The following is a 20,116-nucleotide window of genomic DNA, read 5'->3' as shown; positions in this document are numbered from 1 at the left end:
CTGCCCTGCATGTACAAGGGCCTGAGTTCAAGCCCCAGCACCAGCCACCTCCTCACAAAAACATATATCCCAAAGATGATGCTAAATCATTTGAAAAGTTCATCAACTGTTCTTCAAAGCAATGAGACTATTACTATCATGACTACTTGGTCCAGAACATTAAAAATATGGTAATAATTACTAAGAGAAAACCTATTGAAGGTGATCCACACCTACAAAGTTGAAAAAAATTCAGTTTCTTCCTTACAGTGAATCATCAAAACCCTAAACTTGATCTTTGTTTCTTCTGTGGTGCAGAGGAACAAACCCAGAGCCTTGACACTAAACTATACCCCCAAACCTTTCACCAAGTTGCTGAGGGCAGGATCTAACTTGCGTATTTCCTGCCTCAGCCTCCCATAGTGCTGGGATTACAGACAAGCCCTATAATGCCTGCCCTGACTTTTTTGTTTTGTTTTGTTTAAATAGGCTATCTATAGTTCAGGTTGGCCATGAACTCTCACAACAATCCTCTTGCTTCAGCCTCCTTGTTGGAATCAGCACTGAAATAAGTATATAAAGCACTCTGCATCTGAGCTGTAGATGACCCTCTATAGGGTCAACTAAGGACTCTGCAGATGGAGCATGGCACAAGTGGGAGGAAGCTAGCCTTGCAGCTATAGCTGTGAGGCTAAGCACATTTCCTGTGCTGTTCCCAACCTTATCAACTCAAGCCTATCAGCCCAGGTCCCAATGCCATCAGCTTAATATGTACTTTCTTCAAACTATCTTCTACTTCTGAAAGAATGCCTTTGTTCTCCTGAAGCATGTAAGGCAGAATATCCCTTTAAGGAACAGAGTGGTCATCAGCCCTCTCATTTCATGATTTTCTTTCACTGCATAACACAAGTCATCAGAGACAAGCCCCAATATTAATAACTGGGGAACTATACTCTCAAGTGCTGGGATTTTAGGCATGTGCCACCATGTTCACAGCACTGATCTTGACTTCTTTATCTACCATATTTATCTTTTAATTTAATTCTACAATCTATTAAGGAAAATGATACAGTATTATCCACAGTTCCAGAGGGGTAACTCAAGAACTTTCTGTAAAAATTTATAAATATTATATCCTATTCTATAGCACAATTAGTATAAAATTGTATATATGGCCTAATCATTATTAAAAGAACTAAAAGAGGTCATTTTGCTATACTTTCAAATGTTGGAAATGGCACTAAGTTTGTGAAATATGGTAAAACAAAAAAATTAGATCAATATAAAGACCCATGTGCAAAAATTAAACAACTCAGCATTGTATGATTAGTACAATCAATTTGGCCTGAGAATAATTTTCAAGAGGAGTAACTGAAATGCAACATTAAATTAAGAGCTTTTAAAAATTATTCTCCTTGAAAACAAAATAGGATAACCTTCAGGGATTGTTGGCAATGACAAAGAATCTGTCTCCACTGCTCTTCTCTCATTGCTGGCACAAATAGCCAACACTCAAAATGAAGGAAGGAAAAGTTTATTTAGCTCACAATTACTGGAGGTTTCAGTTCACACTCAGCTGGCTTGAAAGCAGAGCGGCACATAGCAGAGGGAAACTTTTCATGATGGCAGCAAAGAGCAGAGAGCAAAAGGGAGGAGTAAAGGCCTGGGAGATGGCTCAGTAGAATAAGTGCTTCCCTGGCAAACTCAAGGGCCTGAGTTCAATCCTGGTTCCACCAAAAAGAAAAAAAAAAAAGGAGCTCTAACAGTAACAATGGCTATAGAGAGCAAGTCTGACTCTAGGTCTCTCTTATGTTACATTCAGGCTATCCACCCCAGGCTGGGCATAGTACTCACATCCCTAATCCCAGCAGTCCTCAAACCCATAATCCCAGCTTTATCACAAACTCTAGAAGTGAGCCTCAGTGACTACACAAGGCTTTGGGGGGACAAATACATACAAACCATAACAAAACCCAAACCCTAAAAACTCTTGCAATGTAACTTGTTATCCAGGGAAGATTATGGGAGTTCCAAAACCAGCTCATAATATCAACCATATATCCGTGGCTAAATAACCTCACCAGTAAAGATGTACACGATTACAGCCTCATCCATTAGCCAAAAAAAACCCCAATTCCAAATGCTCGGATGCAAAGTCATCAGGAACCGTTTTGTTTTTTAAAGAAAACTATCCACAGAGCTTTCCAGGAAGCATTCTTCTAGATAAGTATGACCAAAGCAGTGTATCAATTCCTTTGAAGTTAGGTTTCTTTTTTCTTTTTGGCAGAACCAGGGATTGAACTCAGGCCCTTGCACTTGCCAGGCAAGTACTTATTCCACTGAGCCTGAAGTTAGGTTTCTGAACAGACGTTTTGGGCTTATACTGTCTTTGTTCATCTGTGACTCAAGTTACTTTTCTCATCGCTGAGACAAAAGACCTGACAAGCAAAGTTCATAATTTGTAGTGGTTTCAATTCACAAGCATCTGGCTCCAAGACAGGGTGGTATGGCAGAGGGGCATTACAGGGGAGAAACACTCTATAACAGGCAGAAGGCAAAAAAATCATCCAAGTAGCTAGCAGCTAGCAGCTAACAACTAGAGCAGTAAGCAACAGATTCTGTCCTTTCATGTTGTATCCAGGTTACATACCCACTGTGGGGAACCCCTAAACCAACCAGCACTATGCCAAACTAATCAGTGGACCAACTCAGTAATCACACACCCTTAATCCCAGCGTCTCACACACTAGAAGATTCAGCCACCTCTGAAAAAGCCCTTCCTTTGACTGCATGAGGCTTGGGGTGGGGGTGGGAGGGATCTAGAAATAAACCATAACATGTTACAAAGATTTCATTACTCTTGGCTATATTTTTTAAAAACTAGTTCAGGACCTTCAAAGCGTATCTAAAACTGTCCCTTCAATTACATCAGCATCATTTATTTTGAGCCTCACCCTAGAAGGAATCACAATCTATAGGGGGACTTTTGGACTAAGATTAAATTGCAATGCAAAAATTTGCAATATATACAATTTTATCAGTGTAAACTGATAATTATGGTAGATAACTTTTTTCTAAAAGTCAACTTATTTTCAAAGAACTGAGGCAGTTTGCAATGAGTCACTGAAATGTTAAAATAACAGCAACAAGGCAACGTTATGTCAAAAAATACCTAAAAATTTTTTTTTATCTAGTTCAGCCTTCTAGGAAACAGGCAAAATAAATTTAAGAAAATACAATGAAGTGCCAATGGCTGGCCCAAGGGAAGAAATAGCTCCATATGTGTGGCAACTGTGCCACTAGAGAGACTATGGAGAGGGGGGTCACAGAAGGAAAATGGACTGCCTGGGCAACTGAGGTAGAGAAACAGCCTAACTAGAATGAGAATTACCCTAGATGAGGGAAAGATTGTTTCAAACAGGATTGTTCTTCGGCTTATGGAGCGACCAAAGTGCTCCACATTACCTTCCAATGCGGCATCCAGCAGGTATTAATAACCCTATGTATGGATGCAGATGGAGACCCAGAGAGGCTATGCAACTAGCTGCATGCTACTATCTCATTGTGGCTGGATGGCTGAAAGTGTTTTATCTGTGTGGTGACTTGGGAGGCAGGAAGTAAAAGGAGTCTTCCTGGCAAAGAAAGAGGAATCAACCCACCCTCAACAGGGGTCAGGGCACAGTGCAATGTCTGACTTGGCTGGCTGTTAGCAAAATGCAGCAGATGCCCACTGGGAAAGGAATTATGAGCACTAACAAGTAAAATCCTGATTCATAGTAGGGACACCACCTGTGTGTTCCCTGCTCCCTATCTGGCTGTGCCTCTGTTCTCCCTGGATACTCTGGTTCCCAGCCTTGCCCCATGTTTGGTCACTCAGTGTGGCACTTAGGCTCCCTGCAGGAGACAGGCAGTACACTCAAGGGACCTTAATAAACACATTAATAGGCCTGGATTCAGCAACAAGGAGGTTGTGCACTACTCACTTACTAGCCAGGCTGAGAAATCCCCTCTGCTCCGACACACAAAGAGTCAGGAGGAAAAGAAATTACTGGGGTCCAGTACAAGCTAGAACTGCTGAGGACCATCCCCAGGGACTTGACTGTGTGGCCCTCTGGCTTTAGACAGCATCAAAACCACCTGGAAGGTGTGATGAAGTAGTACTTGCTAGAGCCTGAGGTGGACTGAAGTGTGGCCAAGAACTTCCATTTGAAGTACAGTGAGGCAGACATTGCTGTACTCTGAGAGTTACTGCTCAGGAGCTAAGAAGTATAGTGGGAAGGAAGGTGGTGCACAAATAGATCTAGGTGGTGACCTAGATCTACAGACTTCCAATCCCTACCTAGTTTTTCAACTGAACCCAGAGGCAAGGGATTCAGGGTGTAGAGTTCACGGTCTCTCCCCCAGGCCATGAGCAGGGAAAGACAATGGATCTAAGAGGTGAAGAATTAACCATCATAAACTCTCTTGACTCTTGCCAAGGTGTATTTCCACATGTGCCAAGATGCTGGGGACCACAAATTTACCATGCCTAGTTTTATATACTTCCTTAAGGAATAAATGGAAGCTTGGGAATAGCATTGTCACCCTTTTGAGACTTCCCATTATTTTAGGGATGGGCCATTCTTTATCATGCATTTAAGACCAAAACTAAAACCACCAAGATCCCCTCCTTGATCAATAGATGCCCAGGTTCTGGCTGCCTCAGCCTTTAGTTCCCTGGGAACAAATGGTCATTCCAGATCCCCACTGTATTGCCAGTTCCATGTTTTTCCTTCTCTCTCACCTTGCACTGCAACACCTGGCAGATTCGGGTTCACTAAGGGGTCACTGATACCAAGAATGCATTTTAATTTAACTATTTTCTGCCCATAGCTTCCCTGAATACTTTTTTTTTTTTTTAATGTATTAGTACAATTGTCTACAGGGACTCACTACACAGATCTGACTTGCAGTGTTCCTCCTGTTTTTCAACCTTTCAACCTCCCAAGTGCTGGGATTACAAGAGGCCACCACCACACCCAGTCTCAATCACCCACCACACCCAGTCTGGATCAGCATCTCAGCACCTCAAGCCTCAGGGTGAGTCCTGCACAGCAGGCTGGGGATCAAATCCCCAGTCCCTGCCTAAGCAAGTGGTTTAATCTGCTGAACTATCTGGCTGGCCTTTTTTTTAAGGGTCTACAGGGTCTCACTACATAGATGGACTCAAAGTGATCTGCCCTTGTTCAGCCTCCCAAAGAGCTGGGATTACAAATACACGCCACCACACCCTCAATTGCCATCTCAGAGACCTGGGGGTGGAGCCGGTCTCTGTGTCTGCCTAAACAGGCGCTTTAACCCGCTGAGCTATCTGGCCAGCTCTTGGCCCTATTTTTTTAATGTTACTCTACATACAACACTCTGCTCAAAGGCTTAAAGGAAATTTTGATTCTTTCAATTCCATTTAATAAATGAGCTGCCATGTTTGGATGTCCAAGAGTAGAAAGAAATTACTGCTATATGATAAGAGCATAAGTCATTTTTTTGAATAGGCAACTTCAACAATAATTTTTTTTTTAATTAAAGACTTGGACGGTTTCTTCATATGAAATCGTTTCTATCAGCTACACAAAGAGTAGGATATAACTGTACAGGCATTTCTTCTGGGGTAAGATAAGCAATCAACTCAGGGTTGTCAAAAATTTTAGAGAACTGGCCTATCTTTTCAAGTATCCACTTAAGAATTTTAACTAGAAATTAGCAATCAAAGAAAAAAAGAAGTGTAAGGAAGTCAACTTGTATTTTTCTCCCAAACAGGTGGGAATTTCAGCTTAGAATACAAGAGTGTTAGCACAATCATTTCAACCCTTACCACAATTTAACACTGTATCTCTGAAACAGATTTTCAAGACGATTGTGGTACAGACTGCTTGCTATCCACATCATTTGATATACATAGCTTGCTTTAAAGTTAATCCCCGTGTGTATGGGCTGGCCAGATAGCTCAACAGATTAAAATGCCTGCTTAAGCAGAAGCTGGGACCTTCTTGATCTCCAGATCTCCATTGTACCTGCAGGCCCTACCCCCAGGGCACAATGAAACATTGAGAATGGGCTTGGTGGAGCATGCCTATAATCCCAGCATTTGGGAGGCTGAAAACAGGAGGATCACTACAAATTCCATCTGTGTAGAGAGACCCAGAACTAAATACATTTAAAAAAGGCTAAACTTACAAAATAAAAAAATAAAATCAATTAATCAATAAATCTCCAGGAATATGACTAAATTAGCCTATTAGGTGATGTTCATTGTATTTATTCTCCACATGATCACTCTAAGTACATATTGGCCCAGCTGCAGTTCGTAGTTTTTGGGCCACAAAAAATGAGTTTTATCCATTCCTAAATCTTGACAATGAATTCATGTCTGGATCAAGGACTTAGAAATTGATCTCCCTACCTGCTCTCACAGTACTAAATAACTATTGCACATACCTAAAAGCAATGTAAATTATTTAGCTGGATTGGAAAAGGAGTCAGGGAAGTGGCATAAGTTCCATTATACTTTTTTATATTGAGCAAGCCATTCCTTCAGATAACAATTGCTACTGCTGAGCATAATTATACATGCTTGTAATCCCAGCTACTATGAGGAGGACCACTAGTTTGAGGCCAGTCTAAGCAACTTTGTGAAATTCTGTCTCAAAACAAAATGAAAAAGACAGGAAATGTAGCTCAATGACAGAATACCTGCCTAGCAGGTAGGAGCTGGGCTCAATCCCAGCACTACAAAAAACTTAAAAAAAGAACTGTCACCCATTTAATTTATAAGTATGAAATCAACCCTGTATTTAAATAGCAACAGGTTAGAAATCATGCCTAGTTCTTAAGATTTTCTCTCCACTGTATTAATAAAGAATAAACAAGGGGCTGGAAAGATGGCTCAGTAGAATAAGCACTTCCCTGGCAAGTGCAAGGGCCTGAGTTCAATCCCCAGTTCCGTAAAAAACACAAAAAAAGACATGAAAAGTCTTGGTTGTTGTCTAGAAATGAAAATGTACAACAAAACTGATAAAATAATAAATATGCTGAAATAACAGGACAGTAAAAATTTCTAAAGGTATCTAGCAAACTAACTTCATTATTCGAAAAGCAAGTAGACTATTCTTAGCATTACTGTGACAGCCTTAGCTTTAGAGAAGTAGACTGGAGCTAAGCAAAGATTGGGCGTGTTCAAATTATCAAATCAAATGATTTATGGCAAGCTGGAGTAAAATACAGAAGTAAAATTCTAAATCCTCCAAGATCATTATGACATGAAAAAATATAGCATTAATATCTTTTTCACTGGAAACTTGGAAATTACAGCATTTTACAAGAAACTGAAAAAACTCAGCTATGATCCTCCTCATCATTAATCTTTACAAGTATGGTCAATGATTTAATTTTAAAAAGTGTTGCCTATAGAACTATTTGACCTTTGATTTCTCCTGAGATTTGCATGCATTACTCATGTGGGCTAAATCTCTCAACTTTTGTGTTTAAATTTCTTAAAAGAACTCTGGAGAACCTCTATCAACAAGCAACTAAAAAATGCCATATATGTGAAGGAGCTGAATCATAGTAATGCTCAGGGCTGGGAATATAGCTCAGCAGCACAAGTGCTTGCCTGGCAAGGGCAAAATCCTGAGTTTGATTCCCAGCACCAAAAATACCCCAACAAAAGTTTTGTTAAAAATGTTTATGAAGTTATAGTAAATGCATAACACATAATTTATAATACAATAGATGTGTATCTAAGAAATCTAACCACACACACACACACACACAAATGAGAAGCATGACTAAATCAACTGCAGATGAAAATACAGTATTTTATTCCAAAGTCTGTACAGTTTAATTTAGAAAAACAAAAATTAGCTTAAAATTAAATCAAGTGGCAAGTGCATACCTATCAGCCCAGTATCTACATCTTCAGTTTTCAAATTCTCAGCATGTAACTCTGCAAACACAAAGAAACGTTCAGGTAGGAAAAGCAGTATCATTTTGTAATTTGAAGAATAACGCTAAAACTTGGAAGACATTATATAACTGTATGAAATACCTCGGAGTTGAACTGCAGTCAAATTTTAATTTGATTTACTAGCTACATGACCTTCAGCAAGCAATTAAATTTTTTGTTTTGAAGATACTTCATGTGATACAAATTTAAGGACATACTGGATTTTGATTTCAGTTCCTTTCTCCATGATCCAAAATATTATCAATGTCTTTTGCGACGAACTTTCATTTACTTCATTATGTGACTTAATAATACAAAAGTGATCTCTCAGGAAAGAGTAATAAATTCTCTACAAAACAAAACTATCAGAGGGAAAAAGGTGGTCAGGAGTAAAAGAGAAATGGCAATGGCGGCCTAACATTTAAGATTTATAGTTTACATGGAACACTATGTTCTTAAGGGGTAAAATTCACTCGTTAATCTGCCAATCTATCTTCTTTATGAAAATGAAATATAGTATGATGTTAAGAGACCGTCTGCAGCTCTCTGGGGGCTGAAAAAAATTTAAAAATGGATTACATTTAACTTTAATAAAGTTAACACCAATCCGTGAGTGGCCAAGTATTGTGTACTTTTTATAGGAGGAAGTTTTTTCTCCCTCTTTTAGCTTTTTTAAAATTTGGCCAAGGTGAACCACTAATGAGAACTAAACGTTTCCATTGTAATAAATATAACAAATAATATATAATATACATAATAAAAATAATAAGTACAATACATCCCTGCAAGCCCTAGAAAAATTTTCACAACACACCTATTTTTCTTCAAATTTGGCCAACATTTCCACTTCAGGCACAGGAATGAAACTGGTAAAGAAAACTATCTTACGCAATAAAACTGATTACAAATAATAATAAAAAACTGAGGAGCTATCTTTAAAAGTAGAAACCTGGACTGGAGAACAGGAATCCTCGCTTCAAGAATTCTTAGTATAAAGATGAACAATGGGACGGCACACTTTTAGCCATTTGTGGAGCAAAGACTGTATGTGTGTAAATTTACACACACACACACACACACACAAATACATCTAATTTATTTTAAATGCACGCACTTCTCACCATCTCCTTTTAATGGTGGGTGAGTGTCCTACGTTTTGCTTAAACAATCAAGAGAAATATTTCATTGACTTTAGCATCCATTTAATCAAAACAGGTTCTTAAAATGTGTCTCCTCCTCAGGCACTAGCGAGCTCCATCCAAGAAAACAAAGAAGAGCAAACAAAGGTATGCATCGGGGCTGAGTGTAAAGCGGCTGCCCACGTTCCACAGGAAAAGGTGTGCATCAAGGCCACCCCGCCGGCAAGTTCAACTTCACTCCGCATACTTTCAAAGCCTGTGCTCAGTACCTTTAACGACCAGGTAGGCGATGGCCAGGAGGAAAGCGAGGAGGCCGGCGAACAGCAGCGAACAGAGAACAGACAGCACCTGGACAGGCCACCGCCGAGCCCGGAACCGGCTGCCCGCAGCCGCGGGGAAGACGCCGTTGCGCTTGTCCGGCAGGACCGGCGAGCTATCCCCGCGGGGTGGGGGCAGCCAGCCCCTTCGGGGCTCGGTCGACGCCGGGGCCGAGAACTCCGCCCGCAAGTCGCGGGCCACTCGATCGCCGCCTTCCTCTCCGTCTAGTTCGTCCTCGCCCCAGCTCTCCCCCTGAGAGAAGACGGAATTCAAAGGCCGAGAGTGAGAGGCAGGAGTGCCCACCAGGCGACTCCGCGGACGCAGATAATCTCCGCTCCCCAAAAACGACATGGCGGGAAAGACTGAACGACCCACGGAGGGCGAGCGGGCGAGCGCGCTGCCTCAGCCAATCACCGCCCGGCGTCGTCGCGGCCTTTACCACTGTGCCCTCACACGCGGGGGGGGGGGGAGCGAGAGCGCGGGGAAGGGACTACGCCAACTGGGCCGGGCACCCCCGTCACAGCCGCGTCTCCTCCAGGCGAGCACGCGCTCCCGCAGCCCTAAAGCCGACTCTTCTCGACGCCAGGTCCTAGCGCCCGCCTGGGTCCCCTCAGACACTTTGCCTAGCTCGCTCCCTCTTCGGCGCTAAAATCACTCTTAGCCTGCTTCCCCTGCGCTCTCGCCGTGCCTTAACAGCCCAATGCTTTCTCCAGTTTAGGCTCTGACCCCGCCCGGACCACAACTTCCCTCCTCGCTGCCCGACACGCTTCCCTTCCCCTCCGCCTCGCGCCGGGGCTTCGGGGCGTTAGGACTCCAGCCCACTCCCCGAGTCCCACCCGTCTGCCGCCAGCGCGGCGCGCGCACCTCGGCCTCAGTCCCGGAAAGCGCAGCGCGCTGCTGACCCCGCCCCCGTCCCACCCTAATACCACCCTACCCTGGGCGGCCTCAGGTTTGTGGAGCGTGTGTAACTCTGGAGGAGGGGTGAAGGTAGCAGGTCGCCACCCCCTGCGGGGTGAGGGTAGTCTAAACCGGGGAGGCTGGGACTAGGGCGTCTTGCCTCCCCTGGGACAAGTTGATGGAGTTTTCTCCGCCGAGGACTGGGCGCCGAAACTTCCTCCGTTCCCCTCCCCCCCTCCATGCAGGCGACGCCGAGCGAGGCCGAATCCGGGGGCGAATCGCCGCAGAGTTGCGTGTCGACAGCGCACGCTGATTGGACAGTAGGGAAGCCTGTCAGCTTGTTAGCCCCGCTGATCCCGCCCCATAGCTCAGGGCAGCCTTTAACCTTTAGCCCCAGCGGGCGCCAGCCACTCAGATCGCTTCTTGTTGGTATGTGTAGCGGCAGTGGCCGCCGGCGGAGCAGTCTGAGCCCGACGATGAGGCCGGGGACGGGAGCCGAGCGTGGAGGCCTCATGGTGAGTGAAATGGAGAGCCAACCTCCTTCGCGGGGTCCCGGGGACGGGGAGCGGAGATTGTCCGGCTCAAGCCTCTGCTCCAGCTCTTGGGTCTCTGCTGACGGCTTCCTGAGGAGACGGCCCTCGGTAAGGGATCGGTGGGGCCGGAGAAAGCGGCACAATGAAAAACGGAGTCAGAGACAGGAAGCTTTCTCCGAAAGGAGAAGATAAGAGTGGACCAAGGAAGAGCTCGAGATGGTGGGATGTGTCTCGAGGAAGAGAAATGGAGGGTTGGGCGGCACAAAGAGAAGGACGTGGGACCCTGAAGTTCACGTCTCGGCTTGGCCTAGACAGATGCGCGGTGAAGGTCCAGGGCCCAGGACCCTGGGCGGGCTGTGAATGTTGGAACCGTAGGCCCGTATTAGTAGGGAATGGTGATCCATTAGCAGTTTAAAAAGAGATCACCAAAATTTGTTTTCTGTAGTGATGTTATGCAGGGAAGACTGTTGGGAGAACTAGCAGGGGTCATTACCTGGTTTGAAATCTAGAACAATAGACATATATAAATAAAGTATTTAGCTTTTAAAATGCATTAAAAAGAATGAATTAGTTGTTTGCATTTGAGAATGTACTTTGACAAAAATAATTTTAGCTGTCTTAAACTGGTATCAGAAACTGGTGTGCTATTAGAAATGAAGTTTTGCTGGGTATCCGTGCTCCTGTGTTTTACAAGGCCAGTCCTCATCTAAATTAATTTAGAATTTTAAAATCAGCCCAGTAAGGTTGTAAAATACTAGATGACTTACATTTGTATGAAACAGGACAAAGTTTTGGTTTTCATCGCTTACATACTCTCTAAGCTGAGCGAGATAGTAGTTAATTAAATCGATGCCCCTCCCTCCAAAAAGACAGCTGTAATTCACCTGTCCTATCAGTGACCTTAATCTTTGACATTTCATTATGGAATTTGTAGGCTCTTTATAAATACTAGCATAGTACATTTTGTTAGACACAAATACAAGTTAATACAGTAATAACAATCATACCTTAATCTGATGTGCCTCTGTTACACAAGTGATTAGTTCAAGTGAGATTTTTTTTGAGGATCATGTAATGCAACTTACTAACTTTAAATTTTCACTGTTTTTCAGATGGGGCACCCTGGCATGCATTATGCACCGATGGGAATGCACCCAATGGGTCAGAGAGCAAATATGCCTCCTGTACCTCATGGAATGATGCCACAAATGATGCCCCCTATGGGAGGGCCACCAATGGGACAAGTAAGAGTGTTAACATTTTTGTTTTGTTTTGCATTTATTTTTGTGTCAGTTGTTACTGTGTGAAAATCTCAAAATGTAGGTTGGATATTGTGCTTGTAGCTGTTTAAGCATTATCTAGAGAAGCAGATAGTCTTTCAAATAAAACAAATGTTGAATCATCAACTGTAATCAAATTTTCAATATTAATGGAACAGTTCTGTGAAAGAAATTCACTACTTCAACAAAATTGATTGTTTAAAAAAAATTTTTAAAGTGACAGTGTACATCTAGGTTTTTACCTTAATGATTTTTTTCAAGCATGCCACATGAAGTTAATCTTATAAATATCTAGTAGAGACAACGTAACTTATTTTTGTGAATCATGTAAAATGCATGGAATCAAAAAATAGTAATTGTCTAGAAATTTTGCCTAGAATAAATTTTATTCTTGAAAGACCTTTGTGTGTGGGGTGGGGAGATTTTGTTTTGTAAATCTGATTCTTTACAGGACAGTACCAAATAGGTAGTCCATTTTCCACTTACACTTGTTTTGTTTTTAAGTGCTTACTGCTTCTGCACTCCTGTTTATTAGCTTCCCCTTCCATCTCTAGTGTAAAATATAAATGGACACTTTGTGAGAGTGATTTGGATCGAAAGGTTTTAATGCTGACTCAGTGACTGGTAGAACTGAGTTTCTACAGAAGCATCCCTAAGGGCAACAAGATCACATACCCTAAAAATTGTGTACACTGCTAGGTTCTATAATACACAAGTCCTTAGGTGGCTGGGTTATTTCATATGGATATCTTGCTAAATCAGAGAAATTTAGGCTAGCAAACTTTTGGAAAGCTGATTATGTATGATCTTTTCTTAAAGAGTACTGTTTACTTCGGTATTTGTTTAAGCCATGATAGTTAAAGTTATTAGTGAAATTATAGTGGACAAAGGAGCTTACTATCTTTTTTTTAGTCTTAACAGTAGAAGGGCTCAATGTCAAATGGTTTTCTTCTTTTGTATTTGGAATATAGCCCTTAATTTTGTACAGAAATCTTTATTCAAAGGCACCAGACCCAAAAAATTCTGCCTGCAGGGGTTCTTTATATAAAAGGTTTTTATTCTGCTACTCTAATAATACAAATTTTAAAATCCATAGGAGATAACAGAGACAGCTCTGATTCTTCTTCTGTTTCCTTCCATCTCTAAGCAGCAAGGAGCTCTTCAGTTTTCTTGGTAGAGCTGCTCTAACTAGATAATGAGCTTTTAAAAATATTTATTCTTTAAATGCTCTGGTTCTTATTTAAAATTAGTTTCTTTCCACAGACAGATAAAATAAAACAATTTGCTACTGCCAGATGCTTCTCTCTTTTCTGGGGCCTTCTGTTTCCATTGGGCCAATCAAGGTAAGTTTTGCAAGGGACTGACCTGCTTACCCTTGCTGTAATGGTGCTATAGCACTACCAAACACAAGATACCAGCTAGTCATTGCTAGTAACATGCAGATTTTGTTTTTTAGAAGTACTTTTATGTATCTCGTTGACATAAGCTGGTCACGGTTTGTTTTATGGCCCTTTCTCCTTAGCTGTATAGTGGCCATCTTCCTAGTTAATAAGTTCACTTGGTGTATATCTATTCAGATATTCTGAATTTTCCCTTACAATTTTCTTTTCTTTTTTTCCCCCCCTAGGCCAGTATATGCTATGTGCCTTTAAGTATACCTAATTACGTAGATATTTAGAATTCTTTCTACTCTGTTGATTCCTGTTAGGACAGTGAGTAAATATTTTAGAAGTCCACCATGGAGGGTTCCAAAGAGAATCTACGTCATTTTTCTGAAAATTGGATCATTCTTCTTTCCCCCAATAATATCTAACAAATGTGAGTCCCAAATCTTGCTAAAGTTACTTATTTTAGCTTTAAAGGAGAGTAGGAGAGCATGGATAATTTGCATCCTCAAATAAAAGATGACTCTTACTTCAAGTTTTGTGAACATCACCTTAAAAGTAAAAGATAATAATTACCAGAAATTATTTTTTGTTTCATTTCTTCTGTCTGTATTCTAAAAAGTATTGATAATAAAGTACTTGAGAAGAAGCAGGTTGCCTATATCATTCACAGCACATGGTTCTGCCATACAATTTTAAAAGTGAACTCACAAATTCTTTAGATTTTGAGATTGAAAGTTATGGAACCTTTATAAACAAGCTAGTGTTCCATACTTGTCAGATTTTTACATCTGTGGATTCAGCTGTTGGTTAACAGTGTTAGAAAAATAAATTACATCTGTAAAGAGAGAGTACAGATTTTTTTCTTGTTATTCCATAAACAGTGCATTGTAACAACTATATTAACATGCACATGGTATTAGGTGTTGCATATAAGTAATCTAGAGATAATAGTGTATACCAAAGGATGTGAGTAGATTATATGCAAATACTGTGTCATTCTACATGTAAGGAATTTGAGCATCTCTATTTTATGTATCAGTGTATGTCCTAGTACCAATGAGTTGCCAAGGGGCAGCTGTATTGACCACATTTTGTTAAGATCTTTTGCTAGGACCAAATGAAGACTAAAATTAGAGAAAGTCTTACATGCTAAGTGATTGTGGCCTTAGGAATATTACTGAATATGACACAAAATTTTAAGATTTGTTTGTAAAACAATATGCAGAACAAACACTAATCTGGGGAATCCAAAATTTATAATTTTAAAATGCAACAAGTTAACTTAGAGATGCAGTGTTTGTTTTTTGTTTTTTGAAGGTTTTTTTGATTAATGAAGGTAACCTATAATGCCATTTTAATTTAATCTAAATCAGTTGGTAATTAGTTGGTAACTATCAAATGGATCTTAATGTTTTTTCACATGTATCTTCTATAGATCAAACTCATTTCTTACATGCATAAGAAAATCATACTTTATAGAATTAAAAGTTGAAGAGGGCTTGTAAGTTGTATAAATATTAAGAAATTTTTTATTTGCAAAACTCAAAAATTTTGAGTAGAGATTTCTATCAAAGTATAATATGTGAGACTGTCTTCTTCCATATCTTGGTAATATGTCTTACTCTTTGTTTTTTTCTTACACAAAGAACGTATACATCCTGCTATCAGCCACAGAGGATTTGCCTTTTCTCAAGAGTCATACTCTTTCATATTTTTGTTTTGTTTTAGTTTTCATCCTCTTATGGTGAGAATAAGATCTATAACAGTGATGGAGAACTTTTAGAGCTTTCAATGATAAAAACAGACTACAATGGCACATATGCTGTAGATTCATCACCACTAGACTGTAAGATCCTTTTCAGACCCTAATGCCCTATGATTCAATCCATATAATTTGAGAATAGAGGTTATACAATCTTATGGGTTGATACGGAAGTAAAAATAGAAACAGGAAATTTTGGCTAGGTAGGTATGGTGTCTCATACCTATAAATTCCAGCGCTTTGGGAATCCAGTGTAAGAAAATCACAAGTTGGAGGCCATCCTGGGCAAGTAGTGGCTTAGGGAGACCCTGTTTCAAAATTTTAAAAATGGCTTGGTATATAGCTCAGTTTAAAGATTCATAGGTTCATTCTCCATTACCAAAAAAAAAAAAGTTTTTGTAATGCCTCACTAGTTGTGATTGTTTAATAGTCACTCGCCTTTGGTTCATCATTCAATAAGTTAATAAGTGAATGTTTGTGTTTTACAAGTAAGTTGGATTTTTTGTTTTAATATTAAGTAAGGCAAGCTCTAACAGATCTTATTTTATTTGTATTCTTGCTACTATATGAGCCCAGATTGTCATACTTCCATGACTAGGGTACTCAATTTTTGAACAGATTTTCTTCTTTGAAGACTGCCCCCTCTCCAAAACTCTGGATGTCAGCATGGGATTCCTTGCCCAAGAATAGCTGATATTTTTCTATACATATGGTGTAGTATCTCCATTCTTCAGTATAACGTTCAAGGATCTTTTACAGTAAACATGAAAGCACATTTCAGTTGTTGATGTCTTGACACTTCTAATTTGAATCAAAACTGGTCTTTTCGTATCTTAATTGAGTCAATTAGTTTAGTTCATGACTAAACTTACAGTATTTTTCTTGCCTCCTGTCCTCAATTCACCATGAAGTTTCCTTTGCTTACCTAAATTTTGTTTCAAGTTCTAACATTCTCAATGAGGTTTTTAGATATAACTTACAAATAACTATCAACAGACTATTTTATTTGTCCTGGCACTTAGTTGTTGACTTGCATTTCTTTTTGTGTGGTTTTCATTTGCTGATTTACCTACAAGTAACAGATTGTGGATTCTTAGAGGACAGATACAATGTTTTCTACTATTTTTAAAAACCTATCAATGCTGAGCTGTCCTTAGCACATCATGGGTGCTCAGTAAAATACTTGTTGAATGAATGAAAGGAATACAAGATACTTTTCCCCACAATACAAGCCAGGAAGTTAGTCATTGTTGCGTTTATTTCCTGCATTTGCTTATGACCTTGGGTTGTTCTGTCACTTCAGTCTACCCCTTTACTGTTGCCTTTTCATTTAACAAAAATGAAACAAAAAGAAATGGGTATTTTTGTTCTATCTGTGGTGTCATTGATGATTATCAAGTTTCTCTGTAGAGATTTGTTTTACTATGCAGTTTTCCATAAAATAGATGATATTTGTGGATATAGGACTTCCAGAGGCTTATTTTGTGTAGGCAACAGAATCTATACCTTTGAGATAGACGTTAGTCAGTGTAAAAATAAATTCTTTTTTGTTTTGTTTTCTAAAACAGATGATTGCTGTCTAGTTCAGGCAGATCTTCAACTCAGTATTTAGCCCAGGCTATCTTTAAACAATGATTCTCTTACCCCAGCCTCAGAGCACTGAGATTGTGTGTGTCACCACACCCGGCTAAAAAGAAACTTAAAAAGTTATCAGCTCACTACTACTGAATCTACGTAATTCTATATACAGCTCAGCGGCATAGTGCTTGCCTGGCAAGTACAAGGTCCTCAGTTCTATTCCCAGCACCAAAAAAAAAAAAAAAAAAAAAAAAAAAAAAAAAAAACCTAAAAAACACATTAAGCTAACACTAATGTGTATAACTTTTAGACTAGGGGATTAGGATTTAACAGATTTTTACTAACAGACTATACATTTATTTTCTTATGATTAGCAATTCACTTAATAGTAATATGAATTTATTTATTTAAAAACTCTAATGTTTATAAGTGTGGGAAGTACTTAGATAAAAGAAAAAGGAACTATATCTCCCTTATTTTGAGATTCACCAAGTCCAGTCTTTCAGAAGCCTTTTAAGCTTTTAATCAAGATTCTTGTCCTGATTATCTCTTTCCATCTTTCTCCCCAGTCTCCCTGTACATGTGTTGTTGTTGTTTTTTTACTTTGTCTAGCACATGCTTGGAATTAGAATTTTGTGAACAGTTTTTTAATTAAGGCCATTTATCAGCTTAATTTGCTTTGTAGGTTAAGGCTACATTGTAACAAGTTACTATTAACACAAACATGCATTCTTTAAATGTGGGATCAAAAAGAGAAATGTCAACAAGCTAGCCTGTTGATTTTCAATTGGGTTTGTTTGTTGATGACATGACTTTGAGTCACAATGTAGTATTATCAATAGGTAGAAAGATTTGGTATACAGTTATAGCCCATATCTGTGTACTAGGGTTATGTTGTTTTTAATGTAGAGAAATAGGTCTAACTTGTGAAGGTTTATATGTGATAATGATTTTCTTTTCTATACCTTCACAGTTCTGGGTATTTAGGTCTTTTAAATGTGGTGCCATTGTAAAGATGAATGATGTTCACCTTGCTCTCCAGAAACTTAGTAATTTCTGAGATACCTGTCTGTGAACAATGTTTCGTCTTCCTTCTGTTGGTATGTCTGACAGGATGCTTAGGAGCATTTGAAAAGCCAGTGGATGTGAATCTTACTGTATGTGCTTCCTGTTTCTCTTAAGGCTTTCATTATTTTAGACTTTAATTTTGAAGGAGTAAAAAAAGGAACATTCTTACTATAATTTAAGATGGAATCATACTCATTAGGTCTTGAAATTCAGATTAACCTTGCTGTGTTATCAAGAAAAGTTGTTACTTCTAAGAAATACCATTTTCCAGAAATTTCCAAGTAATTACATATTATATACATACACAGTGATGCATAATGATGTTTGAATCATTGATGGTCTACATGTATGACGGTGGTCCTGTAAGATTGTAGTGGAGAGCCGGTGAGATAGCTGAGCAGTCTGAGCACATGCCTGGCAAGCACAAGAACCTGGCTTCAGTACTGGTATTGCCCTGGGCCTGTTCTCGTGCGAGCTGAAACCAGACGTGATAGCATGTGCCTGTAATCCCAGTGCTGGGGAGGGTGAAACAGGCAGATCATTGAGTTCAGGCTGCATATAAACTGCTTAGTGAGACCCTGTACCAAATGCATAAATTAAAGAAATATTGTAGTAGAGCTGAAAAAAATTCAGTGATTTAGATATTTTTATTGTACCTTTTCCATGGTGAGTTATGTAAGAACTTACTGTTACACTTGCCTACAGTATTCAGTACAGTAACAGTGTAGGTTTATATTCTAGGAGCAGTAATGTGCTATTATAGCCTATGTAGACTATCTCACCTCAATTTGTTTAGGAACAGTCATGTCCACATAATGGTACTGAGCTCAACAACACAAGACTGTATGTTCTACAGAAAGTCAGACAAGGTTATAGTTGAAAAATTCCTTTGGCCTAATACCATTAGCTATGCTATCGTCTAGCACAAAGCATTGTGTTTGTAATGATGCTAGTATAAACAAACCTACTGGGGCTGGAGAGATGGCTTAGTGGTCTAAAGCACCTATTTGAAACAAGCTTGGCAAAGCACAGGGACCGCGGTTCGATCCCCAGCACCACATGCCAGCCAGACCCGCCCCCTGGTGGGCTGAGTTGGCCACACACACACAATAAATAAATGTAATAAATAAAAATAAATAATAAATATTAAAAAAAAAAACCTACTATACTGCCAGTCATGTTGCTGAATAGCACATATTACTATGTGCAGAACATACTTGGTAGTAATAATAAAGCACTGTGTCTGTAATTTATGTAATTTACTATGTTATACTTTTTTAGACTATACTCTTTCTCAAAAAAAAAAAAAGTGTACTGTAAAATAGTTGTCATAGTATCCATACCAGCAGGATACTGGTATGGATACTCATTGCTCTCATGTCTTGATGCATTAAAGGTCACATCTGATGATCGACGTGTATATCATGAGGTTTGCGTAAATACACTGATATTTTTAGAGCAGTAAAATCATGTGATATACTTATCAAAAAGTAACCTCCATCATTAATTACAGCATGACCGTTAGTTAATATATAAAATTACCCCCCTTTCTCATAATGAAATAGAGCCTGAAGAGTTAGCTATATATAACACTGAATGTAGTTGGAAGGACTAATGATAATGGTCTTAGTTTCTTTGTATCCTATATCAGATGGCTTATAGGATACCAAGATAATTTTTTTTTTTAGTGTAAGTACTGTATTGTCTTTCATATATGACTTGAGATACTACTCTTTGTATGTACCAGTTATGTTTAGAACTTTTAAAAAATAAAATAATGTGGTTCATTTTTATAGCTCTATTTCAGAGTTTCTTTGTTGTGTATTATTTAGAAAAATAATTCTGCCACCTTGTTTATATAGGCTTGAGAAATTCACATATCCTATTAAATTTTATCCTCCTTACTAAAATGTATGTTGGCAGGATGGATGTATGAATACTAGGAGAGTCCGGAGAATTGTATAGAGACTTGTAGAGCCAATATTGAATATGATACTTGCTGTGGGATTGACTTCGTTTCTTTGGTTTATACATTTGGTACAGGGTCTCACTACTCAGACTCATAGTGATCCTTCTGTTTTCTGCCTCCCCTGTGCTGGTATTACAGGTGTGCGCCACTACTCCTGGACTTGGTCTCCAGCTCAGTGCACCTTGGGGGCAGGACCGGCACATCAAGCGGGACTGGGAATACAA

General features: G+C 39.6%; 2 protein-coding genes across 5 annotated transcripts in view; one reads left to right on the top strand and one right to left on the bottom strand.

The window, feature by feature from the left end:
- Positions 1-9,870, bottom strand: part of Arl6ip6 (ADP ribosylation factor like GTPase 6 interacting protein 6) — a 39,324-nt gene extending 29,454 nt beyond the window's left edge. For both annotated transcript variants that reach the window (XM_004636680.2, XM_023721331.1), the window contains exons 1-2: positions 9,369-9,870; positions 7,910-7,960 (exon numbers count right to left, since the gene is read on the bottom strand). In XM_004636680.2, the coding sequence (XP_004636737.1) occupies positions 7,910-7,960; positions 9,369-9,768 (451 nt within the window). In that variant the 5' untranslated portion in view covers positions 9,769-9,870. The remainder of the gene's footprint in view (positions 1-7,909; positions 7,961-9,368) is intronic.
- A 766-nt stretch (positions 9,871-10,636) lies between these two features.
- Positions 10,637-20,116, top strand: part of Prpf40a (pre-mRNA processing factor 40 homolog A) — a 57,212-nt gene continuing 47,732 nt past the window's right edge. For 2 of the 3 annotated variants that reach the window (XM_023721330.1, XM_023721329.1), the window contains exons 1-2: positions 10,637-10,829; positions 11,960-12,091. In XM_023721330.1, the coding sequence (XP_023577098.1) occupies positions 10,746-10,829; positions 11,960-12,091 (216 nt within the window). In that variant the 5' untranslated portion in view covers positions 10,637-10,745. Of the gene's footprint in view, positions 10,956-11,959; positions 12,092-20,116 lie in introns of all 3 variants that reach the window. The other variant, XM_023721328.1, reaches the window with a different exon arrangement.

Source organism: Octodon degus, unplaced genomic scaffold, assembly GCF_000260255.1.
Source record: "Octodon degus isolate 3935 unplaced genomic scaffold, OctDeg1.0 scaffold00082, whole genome shotgun sequence".
NCBI lineage: Eukaryota > Metazoa > Chordata > Mammalia > Rodentia > Octodontidae > Octodon > Octodon degus.
This window is presented reverse-complemented; position numbering and strand designations above follow the sequence as displayed.